The sequence below is a fragment of the Carlito syrichta genome, unplaced genomic scaffold, assembly GCF_000164805.1.
Source record: "Carlito syrichta isolate Samal-C Ts95f unplaced genomic scaffold, Tarsius_syrichta-2.0.1 Scaffold315456, whole genome shotgun sequence".
Taxonomy (NCBI): domain Eukaryota; kingdom Metazoa; phylum Chordata; class Mammalia; order Primates; family Tarsiidae; genus Carlito; species Carlito syrichta.
Genome location: NW_007259552.1, coordinates 416,825 through 437,082, shown reverse-complemented (window position 1 = coordinate 437,082; position 20,258 = coordinate 416,825). Strand labels below are relative to the sequence as shown.

The 20,258-nt window shown below is 50.9% G+C and overlaps 1 protein-coding gene and 1 long non-coding RNA gene across 4 annotated transcripts in view; both read right to left on the bottom strand.

Annotated features, from left to right (window-relative positions):
- Positions 1-1,489: 1,489 nt before the first annotated feature.
- Positions 1,490-2,286, bottom strand: LOC103275421. The gene is made up of 2 exons (XR_505310.1): positions 2,075-2,286; positions 1,490-1,598 (listed from the first exon to the last, which is right to left on the bottom strand). It is a non-coding gene; the product is annotated as an uncharacterized LOC103275421 (long non-coding RNA).
- Positions 2,287-5,168: 2,882 nt separating this feature from the next.
- Positions 5,169-20,258, bottom strand: part of EXOC3 (exocyst complex component 3) — a 41,940-nt gene continuing 26,850 nt past the window's right edge. For 2 of the 3 annotated variants that reach the window (XM_008072826.2, XM_008072827.2), the window contains exons 4-13: positions 18,987-19,668; positions 16,294-16,411; positions 15,252-15,377; positions 13,968-14,068; positions 11,673-11,783; positions 11,434-11,584; positions 9,891-10,013; positions 6,964-7,125; positions 6,464-6,591; positions 5,169-5,590 (exon numbers count right to left, since the gene is read on the bottom strand). In XM_008072826.2, the coding sequence (XP_008071017.1) occupies positions 5,419-5,590; positions 6,464-6,591; positions 6,964-7,125; positions 9,891-10,013; positions 11,434-11,584; positions 11,673-11,783; positions 13,968-14,068; positions 15,252-15,377; positions 16,294-16,411; positions 18,987-19,668 (1,874 nt within the window). In that variant the 3' untranslated portion in view covers positions 5,169-5,418. The remainder of the gene's footprint in view (positions 5,591-6,463; positions 6,592-6,963; positions 7,126-9,890; positions 10,014-11,433; positions 11,585-11,672; positions 11,784-13,967; positions 14,069-15,251; positions 15,378-16,293; positions 16,412-18,986; positions 19,669-20,258) is intronic. The other variant, XM_008072828.2, reaches the window with a different exon arrangement.

Here is a 20,258-nt window from a genome sequence, read left to right as displayed (position 1 = left end):
CCAGCGGCCGCGCGCGCGCCGCCCGGCCCTGCTCAAGGTCGCGTCGCTGCAGCCCTCGTGCCACGCGCCGCCGCACGCGCTGGAGCAGGAGGAGACGCCTCTGTGACTCGCCCGCGGGAAGGCCGTCCGAGGGTCCGGGCCGAGCCCGCCGGGGCCTTGGGCCCGCCCGGGGGTCTTTCTCCTCGTATTGGGGGTCTTCTCATGAGGGCCCGCCTGGGGACTTCCTAAGCTGACTCCAGCCCAGGGATCTTTTCTGCCGCCCTGGGGGCTTCCCAAAATGACTCCAGCCCGGGGGTCTTTTCTCCCCGCCCCGCCCCTGGGGGGCTTCCTAAGATGACTCCGGGGGGGTTCTGTCCTCCCCGCCTTAGGGGTCTTCCTAAGATGACTCCAGCCCAGGGGTCTTCCAATAAGCACCCCCCCCCCGGGTGGGGCAGGCAGGTGCTCCATCAGGGTCCTCGTGTCTGGCCCTGGTGCGAACTGAGCCCGCACTTTCTTGTTACAACCCTCTCAGGGACTGGAAGGCCCCAGGTGGGCTCTGTGCTTCTATTGTTCTCTCACCACTGCCAGGGAAACTGAGGCCCACACAAAATGAGATTTGCCCAACAGGATACCAACCCAAGAGTCTGGGCCTGGGCTGGTCTCTCCAGAGTCTCTGTGCCTCTCACCCTGGGAAGTCAGGGCAAGCCTAGCTCTTGCCATCTTGAGCCACAGTGGCCGTGCCTGGACCCTCGGAGCCATGGGCAGGCCCAGCAATGGTGGAAGTTTCATGGCCACTTACCAGCTCTTTGCACTACCTGGCCACACTGCGCACAGTAGGTGGAGTTGCCGGATCATCTTGTTATTTGTGTTTGAACCTGGAGCCTGCACTTGTCCTGCTGTCTGCCAGTGGTGATCTCTGGGCACTGGGCACCGCCCATCCCCACAGACAAGGCCTCTGGCCTGAGCCCTCACCCCAGCCCTGGGGTTGCCAGCAATTGCCAGCACAGGTCGGGCGATTGGTGGCCTGGAGGCGGCTGCTCATTTAGAATCACAGCCTCCGTATGGGGATTGAGGACCAGATAGTGGCCCTGGCCCCTCAGCCAGAGCAGGGAGAGCCAAGGGGTTTGGGGGCTCAAGGCACACGTCAGGGCTCAGGCTCCCCAAGGAGGACTTGGCTAAGACCGCTGGGCCTGTCCTGGGCCTTAGACACCCCCCCTTACCCGGGGTCTCAGAGACATGCCTTGGACAGAGCCCCGTCTTTCGGAGTGAGACCAGCGCCCAGGCTGTTTTGGGAGGGGCAGTCCTGGGGGTGGGGTGAGGCAGCCCTAAGCCAGGGAGGGATGCTTGGGTCTGTTCCTTTGCCACACCCATTCCCTGCCGAGTCCTGAGGGATGGGCCTTGGTTCCTAGGGCTTCATTCAGGACCAGGGACATTCCTAGAGGCTTTTCTGAACAAGCCAGACTCAGCTCCTTGCTCAGGACAATGAAACCATTCGTATTTTCGAACCAAGTTTTGACAGTTTGCGTTCTTGCAGCAGTCACAGACGAGGAGTTTTATTAGCAGTGTGTGTTTTGATCTTGCACGTTGAGTCCCTGCTGGGAAGCGTCTCCATCACTTTGCTGTTGAGAAAGACAAGTGAGCATGAAAGAGCCGCCAACGGGAAAGCCTTCCCGGCCTCTGCTTCAGGAGAAGCTCCTGCCCCCACCGGAGGCATGGCTCGCGACCTGAATGCCAGCTCCATGACCTGGCAGTGCAGGGCCTTGGTTTTCAGGAGTTCACTCTGTAGCCACTTCAACCAACTCTGAGCATGGGATCCAGCCATTCTCATGCAGCCAAGCCTGTCCAGTTGGTGACCACTCACAACCTCGAGGCTAGCCCTCGAGGCTGCCCACAGCCACAATCCCTGGGGCCGAAAGAGCAGAGCCTGGTCTCCCTGGCACGAGTGGTGCTGAGAGCCCCAGCCAGTCTCACCTGCAGCATCGCAGGTCTCCCATGGCCAGGGGGCAAAGCTGCCTTCCAAGTGCCTGCCTGCCTGGGAGCAGCACAAAGCAGGACGCCGCCAGCCCACAGTGCGGCCATAATCTGGACAGCTCACCTGGACCGCTGGGCCGTAGTCAGATTCCTGACTACTGAGTCAGGAGCCGACTCCAGAAAACCGCTTGGGCAGCTTGGTTGCCCTGCACTGGATGCCCAGAGTCGCCCAAGTAAGCAGAGAAAAAAACAGTAACCGCCACGTGGTGAGCCAACATCTTGACCGGTGGGTTTTCTGCGCTGGTGGTCGGCAAGGAGACAGGCATAGACATGGAATAAAGTTCCAGATGAGGAAGCCTCACCCAGAAACCCCATCACTGCCCCAGACAGCCCAGCGCGTTGGCCTGTGGACAATGTTACAAGCCCATGTACGGAGCATACATTTCATAAATGGGAATTTGCATTGTCCTGGTCACTACTGTAAAACAGAATGTCAAGTCTCATGAATGTATTTCCTTAGGAAAACTGTTGTAGACATTTCTATGAGAAAAGAATATATTTATTTAACGCTGAACTTCAGCCTACTTTGTGGTAGACTATAAAGTACACAATTTAGGAAATCACTGTTTCTCACTTCCGTATTTCCTTGAAAATAATTTTGCTACCATGTTCAGCGTGCTGCGTTACTACTGATCTTCTACTGCGAAAGGAAACAAAGCAAGAATTTCATTAACACGAATTCAAATGTACTTTAAGTTATGAGTGTGAAATGGTGTCTGTTAACTTTGTGAATGTAACCTTAATCAAACTTGGTGTAATTCTAATCACAAAATGAAGTGCCTTCAGAGGTCCCTCCAGAGGTGCACTGGCGGTGTCTGGTCAGGGAGGGCCTGCCAACAAGCCCCTACAGTAACTGGTGGACCGATTCTATTAAAGACGTTCAAAGGCATTTGAGTGCAGACTGTTTATCGATGAGGAAGCACATCCGGAGAACTGGAGTGGTCTGCAGGCAGACGTTGAGCGCGTGTGCAGGTTACGGGTTGCCCTTCCTGGCTGGTGTGAGGAAGCTGCTGGACACCGGGCTGCAAAGTGACCCAGCTTCTTCCCTGCAGACAGTCAGGGCAGGGCAGGTGGGAGGGGTGGGCCGGCCAGGGCAGCAGGCTGGGGTTCGGGTCTGAGCAGGAGGATGAGGTGCCTAGACACCACAGCAGCCCAAAGTAGGCGGGCCCAGGGCTGGAGGGAGTGGGGTGGGGGCTCAGAGCCTGGGGAACCGGTCCTCTCCCCGGGGCTGGAGGGTGCAGTGGAAGCCCCATGTGGGTGGGGCAGTGCCCGCCAGCTTCCTCTGGGCAGAAATACCCATGCATTCATTCAGGCTCTGTGTTCTGGGGGTGTGCTGACAGCAGCTTGGGCATGCAGTGGGGCCTGTGGACAGCAAAACTTTGCAGAGGCCGCTGGTCTCCTTGTTCAACAAGCTGACTCAGGAGCCTCTTACCTTCTGGACTGCCCTAAAGCGGAGACTCGACCTTTCAGCTGAGTAAGAGTGTCTCTGGAGAACAAGCCAGCAGGGCGGGAGGGGTGCCTACTCCCTGCTCCATCTGTGGGTCCACCTCCCCAGCGGGCATTCTGCAGCCAGACTCCCAACGCCAGTGCCCCTGCTGGGATGTGGTCGCAGGCTTTGCACAGGCGCCCTCTACTGAGCGGCATGGAGACGGCCGCCCTTGATTCGAGACTGCCCATACCCAGACGCTGCCTTCGCTGGTGCCCCCCAGGCTGTCTCGCACATCCTGGCCAATGTCCCGTTTCCCCATCTTGCTTGTCCACTATTTCGGGAATGTGCCGAAGTCTGGCTTCAGCTTGGCCTCCAGAAGGCCAACAAGCCAAACGCTTAGCCCACTGTCACTGCAGGTGTCCCCGAAGTGGGGTGACCAGTGACTGTGGGGCCTGTGGTGTCCTTGACACACAGAACAGCAGTGGGGGGCAACCCCTTCGGGTCCCCTCCCCCTGTGGGAGCTTTTCTGTCCTCTCAATAAATCCTGCTTTCAAAAAAAAAAAAAAAAAAGAACAGCAGTGGGGACAGCACACCGCCATCACAACACTCCAGAAGTAGCCTAGAGGGAGAACTCTCTCTTGCAGGGAAAACAGAGGCATGTTTGTTATTATCAGGGGCAATAATTAGTGTTTACTGAGAAGTCACTACATGCTGGGCATATTCAAGGCATAATGCTAGGGTAGAAACCAGTGAACACGTGTGCTGTTCTCAAAAGAATTGTACTAATTTTTAGTTACTTAACTCTACTTAGGTTTCGATTCTTTCATGAAAGTCCCATTTGTGAACCTTTCGAATCTTGTGAGGATAAAGTAAGTGTAGAATACCGACTTAGGCATCTTGAAAGTGTCTTGAGAGAAAGCCAAGCTTGTTTGCTCAAGTGCCTGTGCTGCACCAGGCCACAGGCAAACCACACGAAGTCTTTGCCAGGGAAGGGGCCCCCCAATGAGCCCCCACTTCTCCCACCTGATCGAACCAAGTCCCGGGGCCTGAAACAGGACAGAGGGATCTCAGTCTAGGTACAGTGGTGAGTTGGAGGCCAAGGAACAAGGTAGACAATGTGAGTCAATGTTCCTCTGCAAACCAGGAGCAGGGATGGTGGTGGCATGAGCACCGGGACCGGCCAGGGCATGGGGCTCACTGCTCGTTCTGGGTGTAATTCTCCCAGCTAGCTTCAAGTAAAAGTAAAGATGATGTGCAAAAATGATGCTGGCATGGAAAGCAGATGCTGTAGAAGATGGTCAAGTCATGAACAGAGAATTTGGGGGCTCTGCATCAAGAACAAGCGTGACTTAGAGATCCTGTAGCGTATTCCAAATACACATTCATTTTCATGTATGCTTTTAACCAAGTTGACACTCACAACATCACTATCAGCAGGGTACAGCTGATCTGGCTGGCCCCGCACTCAGTCTGCTCACCTGGGTGGGACAGGGCTTGCTGGGTCCAGCAAGGGAGTTTCTCATCTGCCAGAAGGCCTGAGAAATGAGGCTGGAGACAGTCAGAAAGGATGGGGTGAGACCAGAGTAAGACCCACTCTGTACATGGGGGACAGGCCCCCGCCAGGCTGAGGGAAGATCTCTCGCTCCATGGATGACAACCTAAGCACTGTTTTTGGCACCGCTCGACGGCCAGTCTGAAAACTTTAGCTAGAAAAGAGAAGTCACCTCGATTTCATTCCTTGGGGGAAGCCGAGACTCTTTAATCAGGGAAGGGGGCATGGGACCCAGCTAAGCAACATGCCATGAGGAGGTGCAGAGTCCTGCTCACAGGGGCCTTTGCAACACAAGGAGAAGCCTCTGGACCTGTGGCCTGCAGGAAGCCCACCCTGCACACCTCCCCTGACCCGCCAGAAGAGATGCGCGTGTGGTCCTGGAGTGACTGTTCAGCGTTGCAGAGCAGCCATGGCAGGATGGGTGCGGCTACTTGAGCAGCTTGGCCACATTGAGGCTGGGCACCACAATGTCTTTGAAGATGGGCACGTAGCTCGGGTTGGCCTGCGTTGGGCCCTGCTCCAGGGTCTCGATGATGGTCTGCCTCATATCCCGGCTGGCATCCCCGCGCACGGCCAGCAGCGCACTGATGTGATCATCTCTGGGGACGGGGAGAGGTCAGCCCGTGTCTGCATACCACCCACCTCATGCCCATGCTGTTGGCACCCACAGCATCAGCCCTGGCCCACAGAGCACCTGGGTAAGGACACCTGGGGATGAAAGGCATGGCCATGGAGGGGGACAGCAGGAAGCTCCCCTACATCTCTCCACAGACCCTTGCTCGGAGGATGGCCAAAGGTGTGGCTGCCAGGGGGATGACGGGAAACTCCCACACTGCCCCACAGACCCCAGCTCGGAAGATGGCCTCAGGTGAGGGAGACCCTGGGGAGCCCAGGGCTTGCTCTTCTCACTCAACCAGAGCAACAGTGGCGAGATGATGGGACGGAGGACAGGTGTCGCTCTGCAGACTCGGCCACACATGGCCGTGTGGAGGCAGCGTGTGCCCTGGACGGGAGTCACAGAGGCTAGGGCCAAGGCTGGACTCAGCATGGGGGTGGGGACACATGGGTGGGGGGATGCAGGCGGGTCCCCTTCCCTGGACTGGGCTCTCGGGCCCCCATGATCTTGCACTCAGAGGCTGTCCTGGGGAGTAGACTTGGGCCCTTCTGAGGTGGCATAAGTCCTACAGTCACCCTGCTCAGGCCACTGCATGGCCCAAACCTTCCCGCCCAACACATCAGAGCTCTGACAGCTCAGCTCACCCAACCACTGTCCCAGCATCCTGCAGGGAGCCCAACCTCTGTCCACTCATAGCACAGTGCCAGCGGGGCACGAGGCACAGGGGGCTTTGCTTCCAGCTATGCCAGAGCCTGACTGGACCCCAGCCATGGGCACAGCCCATCTCGAGAGCCCGTGACTCCCCCCATCCCTGGCGGCATTAGGAAGGACGCTCACGGGAGCTGCACCTCATTACCTGATGTCGGGATATTTGCTGACCAGAGTGGAGACTTCCAGGTAGAGGAGAGAAGGGTCTGTCAGCTTGATCACTTCCGCAACGGCGATGATGGTGTCACAGTGTCCGTCCACGTCTTCCCCAAACCCCTGGAAAACAGCAGGGCCATGTGGCGTGGCCTTGGCCCATCCCCCAGCAACAGGAGGCGCAGTTGGATTCCAACACCTCGAAACCTCTCCTGGATGGGCACCTTCCTTTCCCCTAAGCACGTCCAGCGCCCAAAAGGAGGCTAACCTTGTGTGAGCTCTCAGCCTCTGAGCTGGAAGGGGCCCAGATGTGAGGGAGCCTCTGCCTCTGTGGTCCTTGGCTTCCCAACCACAAGGTCAGGTAGGCCCTGGATCTAAGCCCGGCCCAACAAAGGCTTGACCATTGCTGACCAAGTGGTCTGAGTCCTGGGGACAAATGCCATGTCCTGTGACCTGGCACCTGGTGACTGAGCATTTTGGGGTCGAGACACTCACGGATGCCAGCTTCCGGAACAGGAAGCGGAGCTGCTCTGCCTCCCTGACCATCTTCTCGGCACCCTCCTTGCGCTCCTCGGGGTTCCGGAAGGAGATGCGCTTCTGCAGGACGGCCCGCAGGTACTCTACCACCACACGCCGGTGCGCCTCAGCTGTCATCCTCTGGGAACACACACACACACACACACACACACACGGCAGGCTCCCACTGGTCCCTCTGGACGGTCCGAATCTACTGCTTCTTGCTCAGCCCCTCTCTGGGCACCTAACGGAAGGACACAGCAGGGCTCGATGGGGGACCACAGCCACGACCTGGTCTCTTGTGTGGGATGGGCACCGCAGAATGGATGTGTGTGAGGTTCATGCGTCAGCAATCATCCACAGGCAGCATCAGGGCCAGTGGTCACTGCTGTCCTCTGCTAACTACTAAAAACAGCAGCTGACACTTCAGAGGAAGGCCACCTCAAGCCCAAATATATGGGGACACTGCAGGAAGGACTTGAGCAGGAAAGGACACTCCTGGGCATTACAGGATCAGAAAGGCAGGAAGCCAGGCAGGGCAGGGCACACAGGCTTGCCAGAGACCATGGATTCTCTACCATGTGAGGGCACGATGAAGCCCCCTGCTGCTCACCCAGAGCTGCCACCCGAGGGAGCCGGGCATCCATCCGTCAGCCCCTGACTGATGACCAACAGGATGCAGCGGGGCCCTGGGTGCCAGGCCTACTCTGCTGTGGGTCCACCTGAGGTTCACCCCCCAGGGCGGAGGGTGAGCTATTCTGAGAGACCCACACACACCACGGGACCTGAGGGCATGGCTTTCGTGTCAAAGAAAGGAGGCCCACAGGGACCTCATACAAGACAAAGCTGACTGAGCTGTGGGCAGGGCCACTTGGCACAGCTGCGGTGGTGGGGGACCAGGTGGCTGAGACCAGGAGGCTAAGATGTCCAGGCGCCTGACTCAAAGGAGTAAATGCTCTCCCTAGATGAAGGCAACCCCACCTTAGGCTTCAAGAGTTCGAAAAATACCATTGCCCGAATATGAGCCCATAGTCAAAGGCCACAAAGGCACAAGGAAATGAGCCACCAGGATGGAGTTGGCAATGACGACAGGCCCAGCCCTGGGGCCGGCACAGCCCAGGCCTTCAGCCCTGGTCAGACACCAACTCATCAACCAACAGCACAGTGTCTGAAGAAATAAAACGTGCAAGAAAAAAGATTAAAAACTGACCAGGTACAAAAAATAACTATAATTTTAGAAATAAAAATGTGACTGTTGACATGCACATAGACATACATACACATTGCCTCCCTTTCCTCCTGGGTCTCTTGCCTGGATTCCTCCAGGCCACCACTGGTAGACAGGAGGGAGGATGGATGTGACTCTTTACTACTCTGTGACTGTAGCTGTCTCCTTCACTAAGGGGTCACTGTCATTGAGGGTACTCCATTATGACGGGAGTGAGGGGTGATGGCGGGAGACTGTGAGGCCCCACTCACACAATCTTGGTACAGCACCTGGTCCAAGGCCCCACTCTTGCCGAGTACCCATCTCTGAGCCCAAAAGAATATGCTAGATTCACCCCTGGCCTCATCAGAACATGCTGGCGTTGGTTTTAGTCTCTTAAGCCAGAGAGCAGGCCATCCCCAGAGGGCCAAGAACCAGTGAGCTTGTCTTTGTACCAGCTGTGAATGCATACTTATTGCTCTGGAAGATTGAATTTGAAGCCTTGCTTTCATTGACCCAAAAACTGGCAAGGGGGTGGCAGGGGTGAATGCAGAGCCCCACCAACCTTCAACAGAGGCCTCCTGGCAGCTGTGAATGGCCACCTTGGTTCAATCCGTTTAAAGCACCTGGGTCTCCCTGTTAAGTATCATGGCATCTTTTCATGGCAAAGCGTTAAAAGAATTTCCTTTAAAATCAGGAATGAGACAAGGACACCCAATGTGCTGGGTGTCTGAGCCAGTGTCAAGACAAGGAACAGACATGACAGGGATGAAGAGCAGGAGTGAAAACAACATGCGATGTCATTACACACAGATGAAGCAACTGTCTCTACAGAATTCTTGAAAGAATCTAAAGACAGATCACTGAAAATAACTAGAAGGTTTTGCAAAGGGCTGGATATAAGATCAGCATCTCAAAGCACTCATGTTTCTATCAACCAAGACAAGCAGTTGAAAATCCTCATCTTAAAAAGCAACACTTTCAACAGCAGCAACTGCAAGAAGGGCGTATGAGACCTTGACCTTGCTAAGGTAGTGCCACTGAAGACATGGCGGAGACTCTGAGAGCAACAGGAGGCCCAAGCTGGCCAGGACCCTGGCACCCTGAGAGTGGCACGTAGGAGGCCAGGCGGGCTCTGCACATAGCAGGCAGCAGGGATCCTGCACGCCGTCCCCGCATTCTCCCATGTGCAGCGGGCCCCTGGGTTCTCACCAGGGCCTGCTTCACCCAGCTAGGAGCCTCTCCAGCTCCACTTGGGGCTGGAAGGCTGGCCACCCTCCGTGTGCACCAGGCCAGGATCAGAGGTCACTGTGGTGCCTTACCCGCCGGACTCCCGGCTCCCCATCTTCCTCCTTATGCTCCCAGCACTGCTGAGGAGCCCCTGGCAGGACGGGTGGTGCTGATGATACCCCAACCCAGAGGTCTTGGGTATGCAGCCATGTCCACTCCCGCCCTGGTCAGTGAAGGTCCGTGGGGTTTTGGGAGGGAGTAAAGGTGGCCAATGTTCTCAATCCTCACGGAAGCCCCACCACTCCTCCCTCTTATCTTGAGGCCAGTGAAAACACAGTTGCCTCCTGCTTCTATTGGGCTAACAACACAGCTGGCAAACTTTCACTCACCTGACACAGAACTCTGAACAAGGGGGGGCGGCTGGCTCGAGCATGAGGGTGAACTACGTGGCTACATCTCGCACACTTACCTTTTTATATGGCTTCTTAATTTTGGCAAAGTCATTGAAGTAGTCTTCCACAGTGACACAGATGATGTCTACGGCATTTGATCCTAATAGCCACTTCTTTGTCATCAACTCATTTAGTTGTTGCTGGAAAGCACAAACAGATCACAGAAATCACCACCACAAACAATGCCCAACAAGAGTCGCATGCACTCGGGCGGAGGACTTCTGGTCTATCTCAGTAGCACTGTCCTGCTTTTCTGGTTATGACAGCAATACATATTCAGGTAAAAGTATGATACAAAATCTGCAGACATGTACATGAAGTATAGGAGATATATATTACATACAACCTCTGTGGTAAGCTCCACAAAATGACATGCTAGAGGTGTAAACATCTGTGCCTATGTGTATTTACATTTTACCTTTACTGGCTACATATATTATGTGGACATTCTGTAATTTATTTACACAATTCTCCACTGGTAGACATTTAAAATTTTTTCACATTTTGCAATTATAGATGATGCAACAGTGAATCTGTATATTTCTGCAGGTAAAATTCCTTAAAGTTGACATTTTCAGTCAAAAAGGATGCAAATTGAAACTGATAACTGTATTTCCAAACTGTCCTCCAGAAACTGTAATGACTCAGAAGACCTAAAGCACCTTTTTCTCATGCCCTCCACGACAGAGTAGTATCAGTGTCTTCAACCCTTGCCAAGCTGCTAAGCAACAAATCACACTCAGCCTTAATTTGCATTTCTTTGATGATCAGTAAGACTGCACATTTCGCTTCATGTTTAGGACACTGGTGTTTCTTTTTCATGTCCTCTGTCTGCTTTCGATTACACTGCCTTTTTTAAATTTTTGAAATAATTTCAAATGCAAACATTTCCTTCCTTTTTCTAAGTCATTTCTGTGACAGTTACCAGTGTCAGGCCTCTTGAGCCCAGACACCCTCACGTGCATTTCTTTTCTCTCACACAGCCACAGCACGGGTGGAAATTCCAACCCATCTCACCAGCCACCCCAGGAGCTCCCTTTCCAGAGGACCATGAGATGACCAAGGTTTTAATTTGATACACTCTGACTTCTGCCAATACATTCACACAATGCTAGCCGCCTTTGTATTTCTGAAACAAACTCTATTTGTTCACAGCATGTGCTGTCTTTAATACAATGCTAAATTCAAATCCACCATTGTGTCAATCATCTTTGCTTGTGCATAGGTTTGCTTTGCGTGCTTATTCAAAAGTGAAACTGGTCTACGTAATGTGATGTGTGTGTATGCACCCTCAGCTTGGTTTTTCGACAAGGGTCTCTTGCTTCTGTCTTGTAAGCCACAAAGTCTTATGGCTCTAATGCTTACTGGGAGTCTCTACTGAATTGTGCATACAAAGTGGGCCACATCTCAGAAAACAGAGGTCCTGTAACATGAGCAGAGGGTACTGTTCAGTCCAGGGTGTGGTGTCCCCCAGGCGCACAGTGTATGGCATGTTCCCCCAGGCGGCCTGGGAGCATTGTTGCAGCCCAGAAAGCAGCAGGAGAAAAGAACAAGGCCCACCTCCAGGTCCAGGAAGACCTCCTCCAGCAAACCACTGCATCCTTCCTTCGCGATGGCATCTAAAATCCCGTCCATGTTCGGCTGGCTCAGAGATGCACAGTCTTCCACTTCACTTTTGAAATACTTTCTTTTTAAACTGACGATGGACTCTCTGCGAGGGAACAGTTTGGGTTCAAAAGGCGGCTGAGTGTCCTCAGATTCCTTCTGTGTCTCAGCCCAACCCCACAGCGGTCACTCACTTGAAGGTCTGGCAGTTGTTGATGATGGCGACCATGTACTGCACGTAGCAGTGGGGGTGCTGGCGGTTCCGCAGGTGCTCCTCCTTGTACAGCTGGGCATCGTCTTTGTATCTACGAACACGCAGCCCATGTCAAAGCAGCACTACAGGGAGCACAGAGCTCCTTCCAATGCCACGTGGATGTCCCACACAGCCAGAAATGCCACGTCATTTGCACCTGACCAGGCGAGACTTTAAAAATAAAACGTACTTAAATATATATATACAGTTTATTTAAAAGGTAAATGAGAGAGACAGAGAGAGGAGATTCACCTCCCCCAGGTAGGGGAGGGGGCCAAAACTTAGAACACATGGCCTGGCCACAGATCAAAGAACACATGGCCATCTCAGAGCTTAGTAAGGCAATGGTCAGTAAAATACATGTTTAGATGACCCATACTAATGGAAAAATAGAGAAGTTGATCATTTAAAATGGATTATTAAAAAATAGTTTCATATGAGGCCTTAAAATACAGTTCAGTATTCTGAGTGTAAAAATATCCTGAAATAGATGACTGTAACTGGGAAAGCATTGTCTCCTTTTACCACATACACAATTCACCTAGGAACTCATTCAGCAGTGTTAGGAACATCATCAAATGTTAGGTAAAATACCCTTTTCTGAACCTTTCCCTGAATAAATTCAATTAAATATAGACACTTGAAATGTCAACACAACAACAACTAGGAGACTATATACTTTATTTTTAAGTTTACTATAAGGAATCTTAATATGGGAGTAGAATAATAGCACCAGGAATGCCCTGTATCTATTTTTCTTTTTTTTTGAGTTGGAGTCTCGCTCTGTCGCCCAGGCAGGAGTGCAGTGGAATGTTCACAGCCACTGCAGCCTTGACCTGCCGGGTTTAGGCAATCCTTCTGCCTCAGCCTTCCAAGTAGCTGAAACTACAGATGCACGCCACCATGCTTGGCTAATTTTTGTGATTTACTGTAGAGACGAGGTCATACCAAGTTGCCCAGGCTGTTCTTGAATCCCTGGGTCAGGCAATCCTTTCGCCTTGGCCTCCCAGTGCTGGGATTACAGGCTGAGCCCCTGCACCCAGCCCCCTGTATCTATTTTTAAGAGAAGCCAAGAAAGGAGCAAACTGAAAGTTGGCAATTAAAGGGAAAGATGAAGCATTTTTTGGCCTTTCTGTCCAATTCGTGGCTCTGATAATTAAACAGTTAAAGGTAATCAGGGACAGTTCCTCTTTATAGAAGAACACCAACTCATAAATGACACTGACCTTAACAAAGCAAATAACCCAAGCCAAGAATCCCCTGCACTGATGACCATCACAAATGAACTGCTTGCAGACTCGTAGCATAACCTTAACAGAGATGGGCAAGTGAGCTGATATATCTCAATGGCACAGCTGCATCTGGTGGCAGGCTTAAAGTCAGCAGCCAATCCTTATTTTAGTCCACACATGCTCTGCCTATTATTTTATTTACTACTTTTGCCCATGCCTTTTTTTATGAATTGCATAATTATTTAACTATATGTCACAATGTAATAATGATAGAAATAAAGTACACAATAAATGTGTGCTTGAATTATCCTGAAACCATCCTCCTCTCCCTTGTTCCGTGGAAAAACTGTCTTCTATGAAACCGTTCCCTGATGCCAATAACCTTGGAGATTGCTACCTTAAAGTATGTCAGCATAGAGAGAGAGAGGAGAGGAAGAGGGAGAAGGCAGGATGGGCAGAAGAGGAAAACAGATCAAGCAAGGACGGCTCTGGAAGGGACAACTTTTGGAACTGGACAATGTATGAGCACAGTTTTTTATGCCATTCTTTCTACTTCTACAGATTTGAAATCATCATAAATAATTCAGAGGAAGAGCAGCTTGCTGGGCCACAGCCCATCTTGAACCCCCTCTAAAGAGGGCCGGCTCTGCCAAGGGCTCCCTCCCCACAGAGATGTGACCACTGCACCTGAAGTACTGGTCTCCCACCCCCAGGAAGTGCAAGACTGTCTACAGGAGAAGCTCTGACTCCAACCAGGCTGGCATTCTTGATGGCATCACACAGCACATCAGATCTGGGATTGCAAGGAGATGCTGTGACTCATTCAAAATAAGATTATCAAGAAGCTCTATTCCATCTTTTAGCATTTCTAAACAGCAAAGGTGACGTACAGGGAAGCTCCAGGCTTAAATTCTTTTTAATATCAGGTATTAGGATCAACACATTTTTGCTTTACGTTTTCAAAAGCATATAATTTCTGAATTAGCACTGGTACAAATACATACCTACTCAGGAAAGAATTCATCTGCTGAAGACACAAGACTAGTACCTTGGTTTTCAAATCTTCACTTATCTGTGCAGCAACTTGAAGATTCTGTTCAAACATCTAAAAATAGAAGAACTTATAAATTCCAGTACAGTCTCACAAGAGCACACAACCTGTTATATAAAACCCCATCTGTTAGTTGGTAGAACAGTTCAAATCGAGAGAAAGAACAAAACTACTTGGAAGTTAGCAAAGTTAGTTAAAAAAACAAACAACTTTCTCACTGGGTAAAAAACCAAGCAGATCACTTCTTGATGACTTGAAAACTGGTTTCCACCAGGGGGCTGTATCGACCTTCACGATGCCTGACAAGGGCCAGGGGACAGGGCTGCACAGGTGTCCTAAGTGCCAGCCTGTTTCTGGATGTGGTTCACCTTCACTCACCTCTAAGTACTTGTGATGTGGATTCTTAAGAATCAAGAGGCGGGGAAGGGCCAGGCCCTGCATGAGCTAAATTTGGTCATAGGAAGGGTAGAGGGGGCAGAGCTCACCCAGGACACACAATCTGGCATGGCCTCCATCTCCAAAACAAAATTAGAGGTTTGAACTAACCTGTTGCTAAAATGGTGCCATTCAGAGAGAAAGATCACCCGCCAGCCCTCACTGCTGCCTTCCTAGAATCACATGTGAGTATTCTAATATTACCCAGCTCCTACCCTCAGCAATGTCACTCAAGGGGAGAAAACGTGATGATCAAAAGAAGAGGAAAGCAGGAAATGGGGGACACGGGCAGGTGGCCAAGCATTAGGACAGAAGCCAGTTGTAAGAATGCATGTGGGCCTAACACCTTGCACTATGACTAACGTACAAGAAAACAACTTTAAAATGCTATAGGACTCTCCCCAGAATCTACTAGAGTAGATTCCAAGGGACATTTTTTTAATGACGAATCTTGGCCATTTACAACAGTAAGAAACATAAAACAAGCAAACTCAAATTTGAAAGTCACAAATGAATAACATGTAACTAGGCTCTAGTTTAAATCTCCAAAGACTACGAAAACTAAAGTGACCTTGGACAAAACTACTTGAGAAGTACAATCCTAGGTCTCTTCTGTTCTAGGTGAGAGAGAGAGAAAGACACACACACACACACACACACACGGATTTAGATGCACCAGGCAGGGTTCTCAGTGTCTCTATTATGCTCTATCAGTCAAGGGTATTTAGTGTCTCTTCATCAAACTTACAGATGGGACCAACCGCCCAGGAAACAGAACTGTGGATGTTCACACAGGTGGTACCTGAAATACGATGGCAGGGAGTGTGGTCTGGTAGTACCCGTCTTGGTCAGCTTCAGGCTCGGTCTCTTTGACCCAGTCTTTCCTGTCTGTTTCCAGTGCTTTCCGCAGCCAGGCAATGATGTTTGACTGAACGAAGTTCAGCGTTGGGGAGAAAAGTGGAAAAGAGCAGGCACCCCTGAGTCACACCAGTCGTGCTCTGTTGTGGTACAAACTAGACCCGGTGCGCCATGGAGTCCCGCTCCCAATCGAAAGGACACCAGAGTGGGGACCTCGGCGTAAACCAGACCCGGTGCGCCACGGGGTCCCCGCTCCCAATCCAGAGGATGTCAGAGCGGGGAACTCATGAGCATCAGCCTCCGTGGACCTCACTCAAAACCCTGACTACGGATAAAGAGTGGGGTGGACTAGAAAACCTTTGGGATGTGCATTGTGCTGGAGGACAAGGCAATTAGTCAGAAGTACACTAAGAACAAGGTAAACAAGGTCTGGCCAAGTTCAGGTCACCCCAGACCAGATGCAGCTGCCCCATCAGCTCAGGTCCCAAGAGTAGACAGCGCTCCCTCCCCCATTCCCAGGGACACCTCTGCATTTGGGTCACAGTGCTGTCTTATGTGGGCAGATCCTTTTCTAGGACACAGACCCGATCTACTCTTCTCATTCAGAGACTGAGTGGTAGTCCTAGGCGGCAATCAGACTTGCCCTTCAGTTCCAAGTGCCCCCCGCCCCAGGAGTCGGAGCTGACAGCCTGGCAGGAACCATGCCACATGGCCCGGGTCCTGCCCCACCTGCCAATGACAGTCCAGGATCACTCCTCCAGCAGGAGGACAAGCTCCAGACGAGGGCCAGAGAAAAGACTAGTCCCTTCTGCTAGCTGGCAAGTGAACACTTCAGGACCCGATGACAGAGCCAGACAACTGAGCAATGCACCCCTGGGAGGTGAATGTCGAGACACTCTCACCCTGCCTATTACCTGCTGGTCAAGGCCCAGTTTACACAGATTATCAGCACTGTGGTTTCTGGGATGCAGGCCAGTTCTACTCACAGTAAGTGTAGACATGTATGTGTCGAGCAGCTCAGAGACCACGTTTGGAGAAAGCAAAGGTTCCAGGGCATTGACGTCCACTTCTGGGGCCAGCTCCACATTTCCCATCATCTCTGCGCTACAACAGAAGCAGGGGTGAAATTGACAAACCACAAGGGACACAGAAAGAACACCCTTAAGCAAGTCTGCGTGTAGCTATTTCTTTTGACACACAAATGCCCAACCTTCCTGGAGACCTCAATGCCACAGCCAGTCCACAGCTCAGGGAAAGGCAAAGGGGCCTCATGAAACGCACTGGGTGAAGGAAGAGTCAAGGGATTCAGGGATTGCGTGACATCACCTTGTTGGCTGTGCAGCCATGTGTGTCGCGTCAACCCAGGCTTCACTTCACTGTGCCAGTTTCACAGCGCACTGGGGACTCAAATGGAGGATGAGCCCCATGAGGAAGATGTGTCTGTGCTACTCACTGCAACTCCAAGGGCCAAGACCAGGGCCTGGCAAACGGGGTGCCCAATAAGTACATGTAATTAAGTAAGAAGATAACAAGACCAGCTGGCCCTCTGTATCTGGGGGTTTCGCACTTGCAGACTTATCAACCACAGATTGAAAATACTTGAAAGAAAAAACAGTAGCAATAAAACATAGTAATATGATAAAAAATAATATAAATTTCAAAAACAATACGGTATAAGAACAATTTACGTTGCATTACTTATTATAAGTACTTTAGAGGTAACTTAAAGGACACAGGAGGAGGTTACGTGCAAATACTATGCCATTTCATGATTAGGCACTTGAGCTTGAGAGTGTTTTGGTATCTGAGGGGGGTCCTGGATGGAACCCATCCCCTTCAAATACCAAGGGACGATTGTGCTGCAATTTGGAAATATATCAAGCCATTGCAGTCAACATCACTGCTCTGTGGAGGACGGTTGATGACTAGAATACAAACTACATGGCATAACTGATGAAAATCACATCAGCAGGAACAAGTGAAATATACCCAGTCTACTGTGCAGAAGGCAAGGAGACATGCATTAAGTTTCAGGAAAAGTTTTCACAAAAAATAGTTAATGTGTGTATGTGGCTGGGTTCTTAAAAGTCTAAAGTTTGGTCTTATGCTATATTTCCTAACTATGTGCTTAAAATAACACTGAATAATATTAATAGTCCACCATATCTATAAGAAATCTAAATGTACCTGAGTAAAAGAGTGCTTCATAAAATGCTGCAAGTATTAAAACTCTATTTAACCTAAGTTATTTTTGCCCTACGAACCTCAATTCAGTGTGTAAATGTCTTGAGTGACAGCATGTCAACCTCCCCTGAGAAAGTCCAGCACAACAGAACGTAAATGACTAACACGAATCTGCCAGGGAATTCCCAAGGGCAAAAAAATGCCACGACACAGGAGGACAAAATCAGACACAGACCATACGAGTTATAGACAGGTACAGCCAAGTCCAGTGGCCAGAGCCCAGGTGAGGGAGGGCCCGAGGTCTGAATGGGAATCCTGCTCCCCGTTTGCTGCCCGTGTGAAATCAGCCTCATTACCCATGGTCTCTGTGCCTCAGTGTGTTCACCCACCAAATGAAGATTACCCTACTGGCTCCTGCCTCCCAGGGCTGTCAACACACATGGGCCATGAAGTCGAGAACTGCACACAGCAGTAGCTACAGAACAGTCAACTGTGACAGTGCCCGCCCAGGGTTGTCGTGAAGATTAGAGGCAGCCCAGGGAGGTGTAAGTCCAGGGCTGCCAGGGCAAGGCTACAAAAGCATCAGCCACAACAACCATCATCTGTGGGTGATATTTTCTCTTTATGTTCTTCTATACTGACACACAAATTCTCTACTATAAGCAGTTTCTAGTAAACAAACAAACAAAACACACACACGCAGTTAATCCTCACTGCTAAAAAACTAGGTTTACTTAATTTCTCCACAGCAGTGACTAGACAGGCATCAAAAAAAAATCAATACACTAGTTAATATTGTTTTCTATCCATGAAGTCACACAAAATTACAATAAATAATCATTCAGTTACCTAACCTTAAAGAATTTCAGACCAGCCCCACTACTGCTTCATTTTTCCAACACTATCTCAAGCTAATCCATGCACAAAGTGGGTCATGTTCCCTTACACAAAGTGACAAAGTCTCATGCTAAGACTCTGAAAGGAGAACTGATTTTTCTAAAACTATCTACACTTGTAAATATTTATTTTCGAAAGAATGACTGCTACAGTGTACTGGTGAGAAGAAACCAAATCTGGTGTTGCTAGAAACGAGGAGGAGGATGTTGGCAGTCTCCTCCCAAGATGGGTGACTGTGCAGGTCCTGGTACCTCCTAGGACCACATGACTTCCTCTGTAAAAGGGGGTGACAACACACTGCCCCATAGTGTCACCATGAGGAGGTAGTGAGCATAGAAAGCAATCCCAGCACTGAGCTGCTCACCGAGTTGCTCGATGGACTAGACATCCCAGTCCTGACAGAAATCAAACCACCAGAGGCAGGGCTCGACCTCAAGGATGAGTCCCCAGCAGGTGGCCCAGAAAGCCCTTCTTAAGCCAGAAAGGGCACGGAGCACCTGCCCAGAGCAAAACACTTCCATTGACTACCTGGGAACTGTCTGCTGGCCTGTTTTACGTGCAGGTTTCTACATAAAAGAGAACATGAGGTTAGCTTTACCTCGTATAGGTGTTTAAGACCCACGTCAAGAGGCTCACAATCTCATTGGCCTCCAGGTCTTCTGACGCGAGCTCCTGCATCCGTGTGCTCAGTGCTTGGTGGTACATGTTTAGGAGGTTTTTAAAGATCTCATAATGGGGAGGAAAACACTGAACCATCAGGTTCTTGGCAACAATGAGGTCATCCAGGACGTACTTCCTTATAATCTCCAGGTGGCGGACAAGCCACATCTTGTCTGACTCCCTGGTGTCTGCCTGTGTACACTCGATTCTAGTGATCACAGTTTTCTCCAAGATGGCAAACATTTTCTCTTTCCACTTTTTGGGCCTCCCGGGAGGAACAAAGCCAGTTTGCTTTTTTCGGTCAAGTATACGCCTGTCAATTTTTTCTTCCCTTTCAATGATCCTGACAACTGACACCAGCAGGGTAGGGTCACGGCGGACAGTGACCAGTGACCTCTGCAGCACCATCCACAGCTGCTTGGCCAGCTCATCGGAGAGCCCCTGTGTGCTGCCGAAGTAGCCGTGGATGAGGGTCATGTCACGGGTGTTCCCACTGTCCATGCGGTACTGCTCGTACATCAGCCCGTCACGGGAGCACTCCAGGTCCATCAGCTTCCGGTGGGCTTGCAGGAGAGCCCCTTGCTCAATTAGGTCCTGAGTCTCCCTCACAATCTCAGGCACTAGGGAAAAGGCACAAGGTGGTACCATTAGAAGCAAAACAAAACAAGAACAAATGAAAATAAACATAAACGGCTATGTGCAGAATTCTGGGAAGATGGCAGAACAGGCCACACCAGGAATCCATCTCCCCAGACAGACAATCATTGCACAGGCAGAATCTGCCGTAGCTATTTTGGGACTCAGTCTGCTACAAGCATGAATGGCAAATTGGGGTCAATTCTGGTCATGTTCAGCCTTTGGCACAGTAAAGGTTACCCATCCCTCACCTCCAGGCCCCGCAGGTATTTCTGAAGCAGTCTGCACATAGCTTGCAGGAATCAGGGTGTCTTCCGAATAAAAGGGATCTGTGATCTAATCACCGATTGCTGCTTCTCATGGTAGAGGTACAGACAATGAGGTGGGGGCCAATGCTGGGAACTTCCCCATTGCTCAGGACTCTCCCCCAAAGCTGAAGTGATTTCCAGGGGACTTAAAGGGCCAGAGTCTTCCCTACCCAACATTTTTTTTCTTTTCCCCTTTTGAAAGCCAGGCATTCAAGAACAAGAACATGCAAAAGCAGCTGCATATATGAGAAAACTCAGAAAGTGAC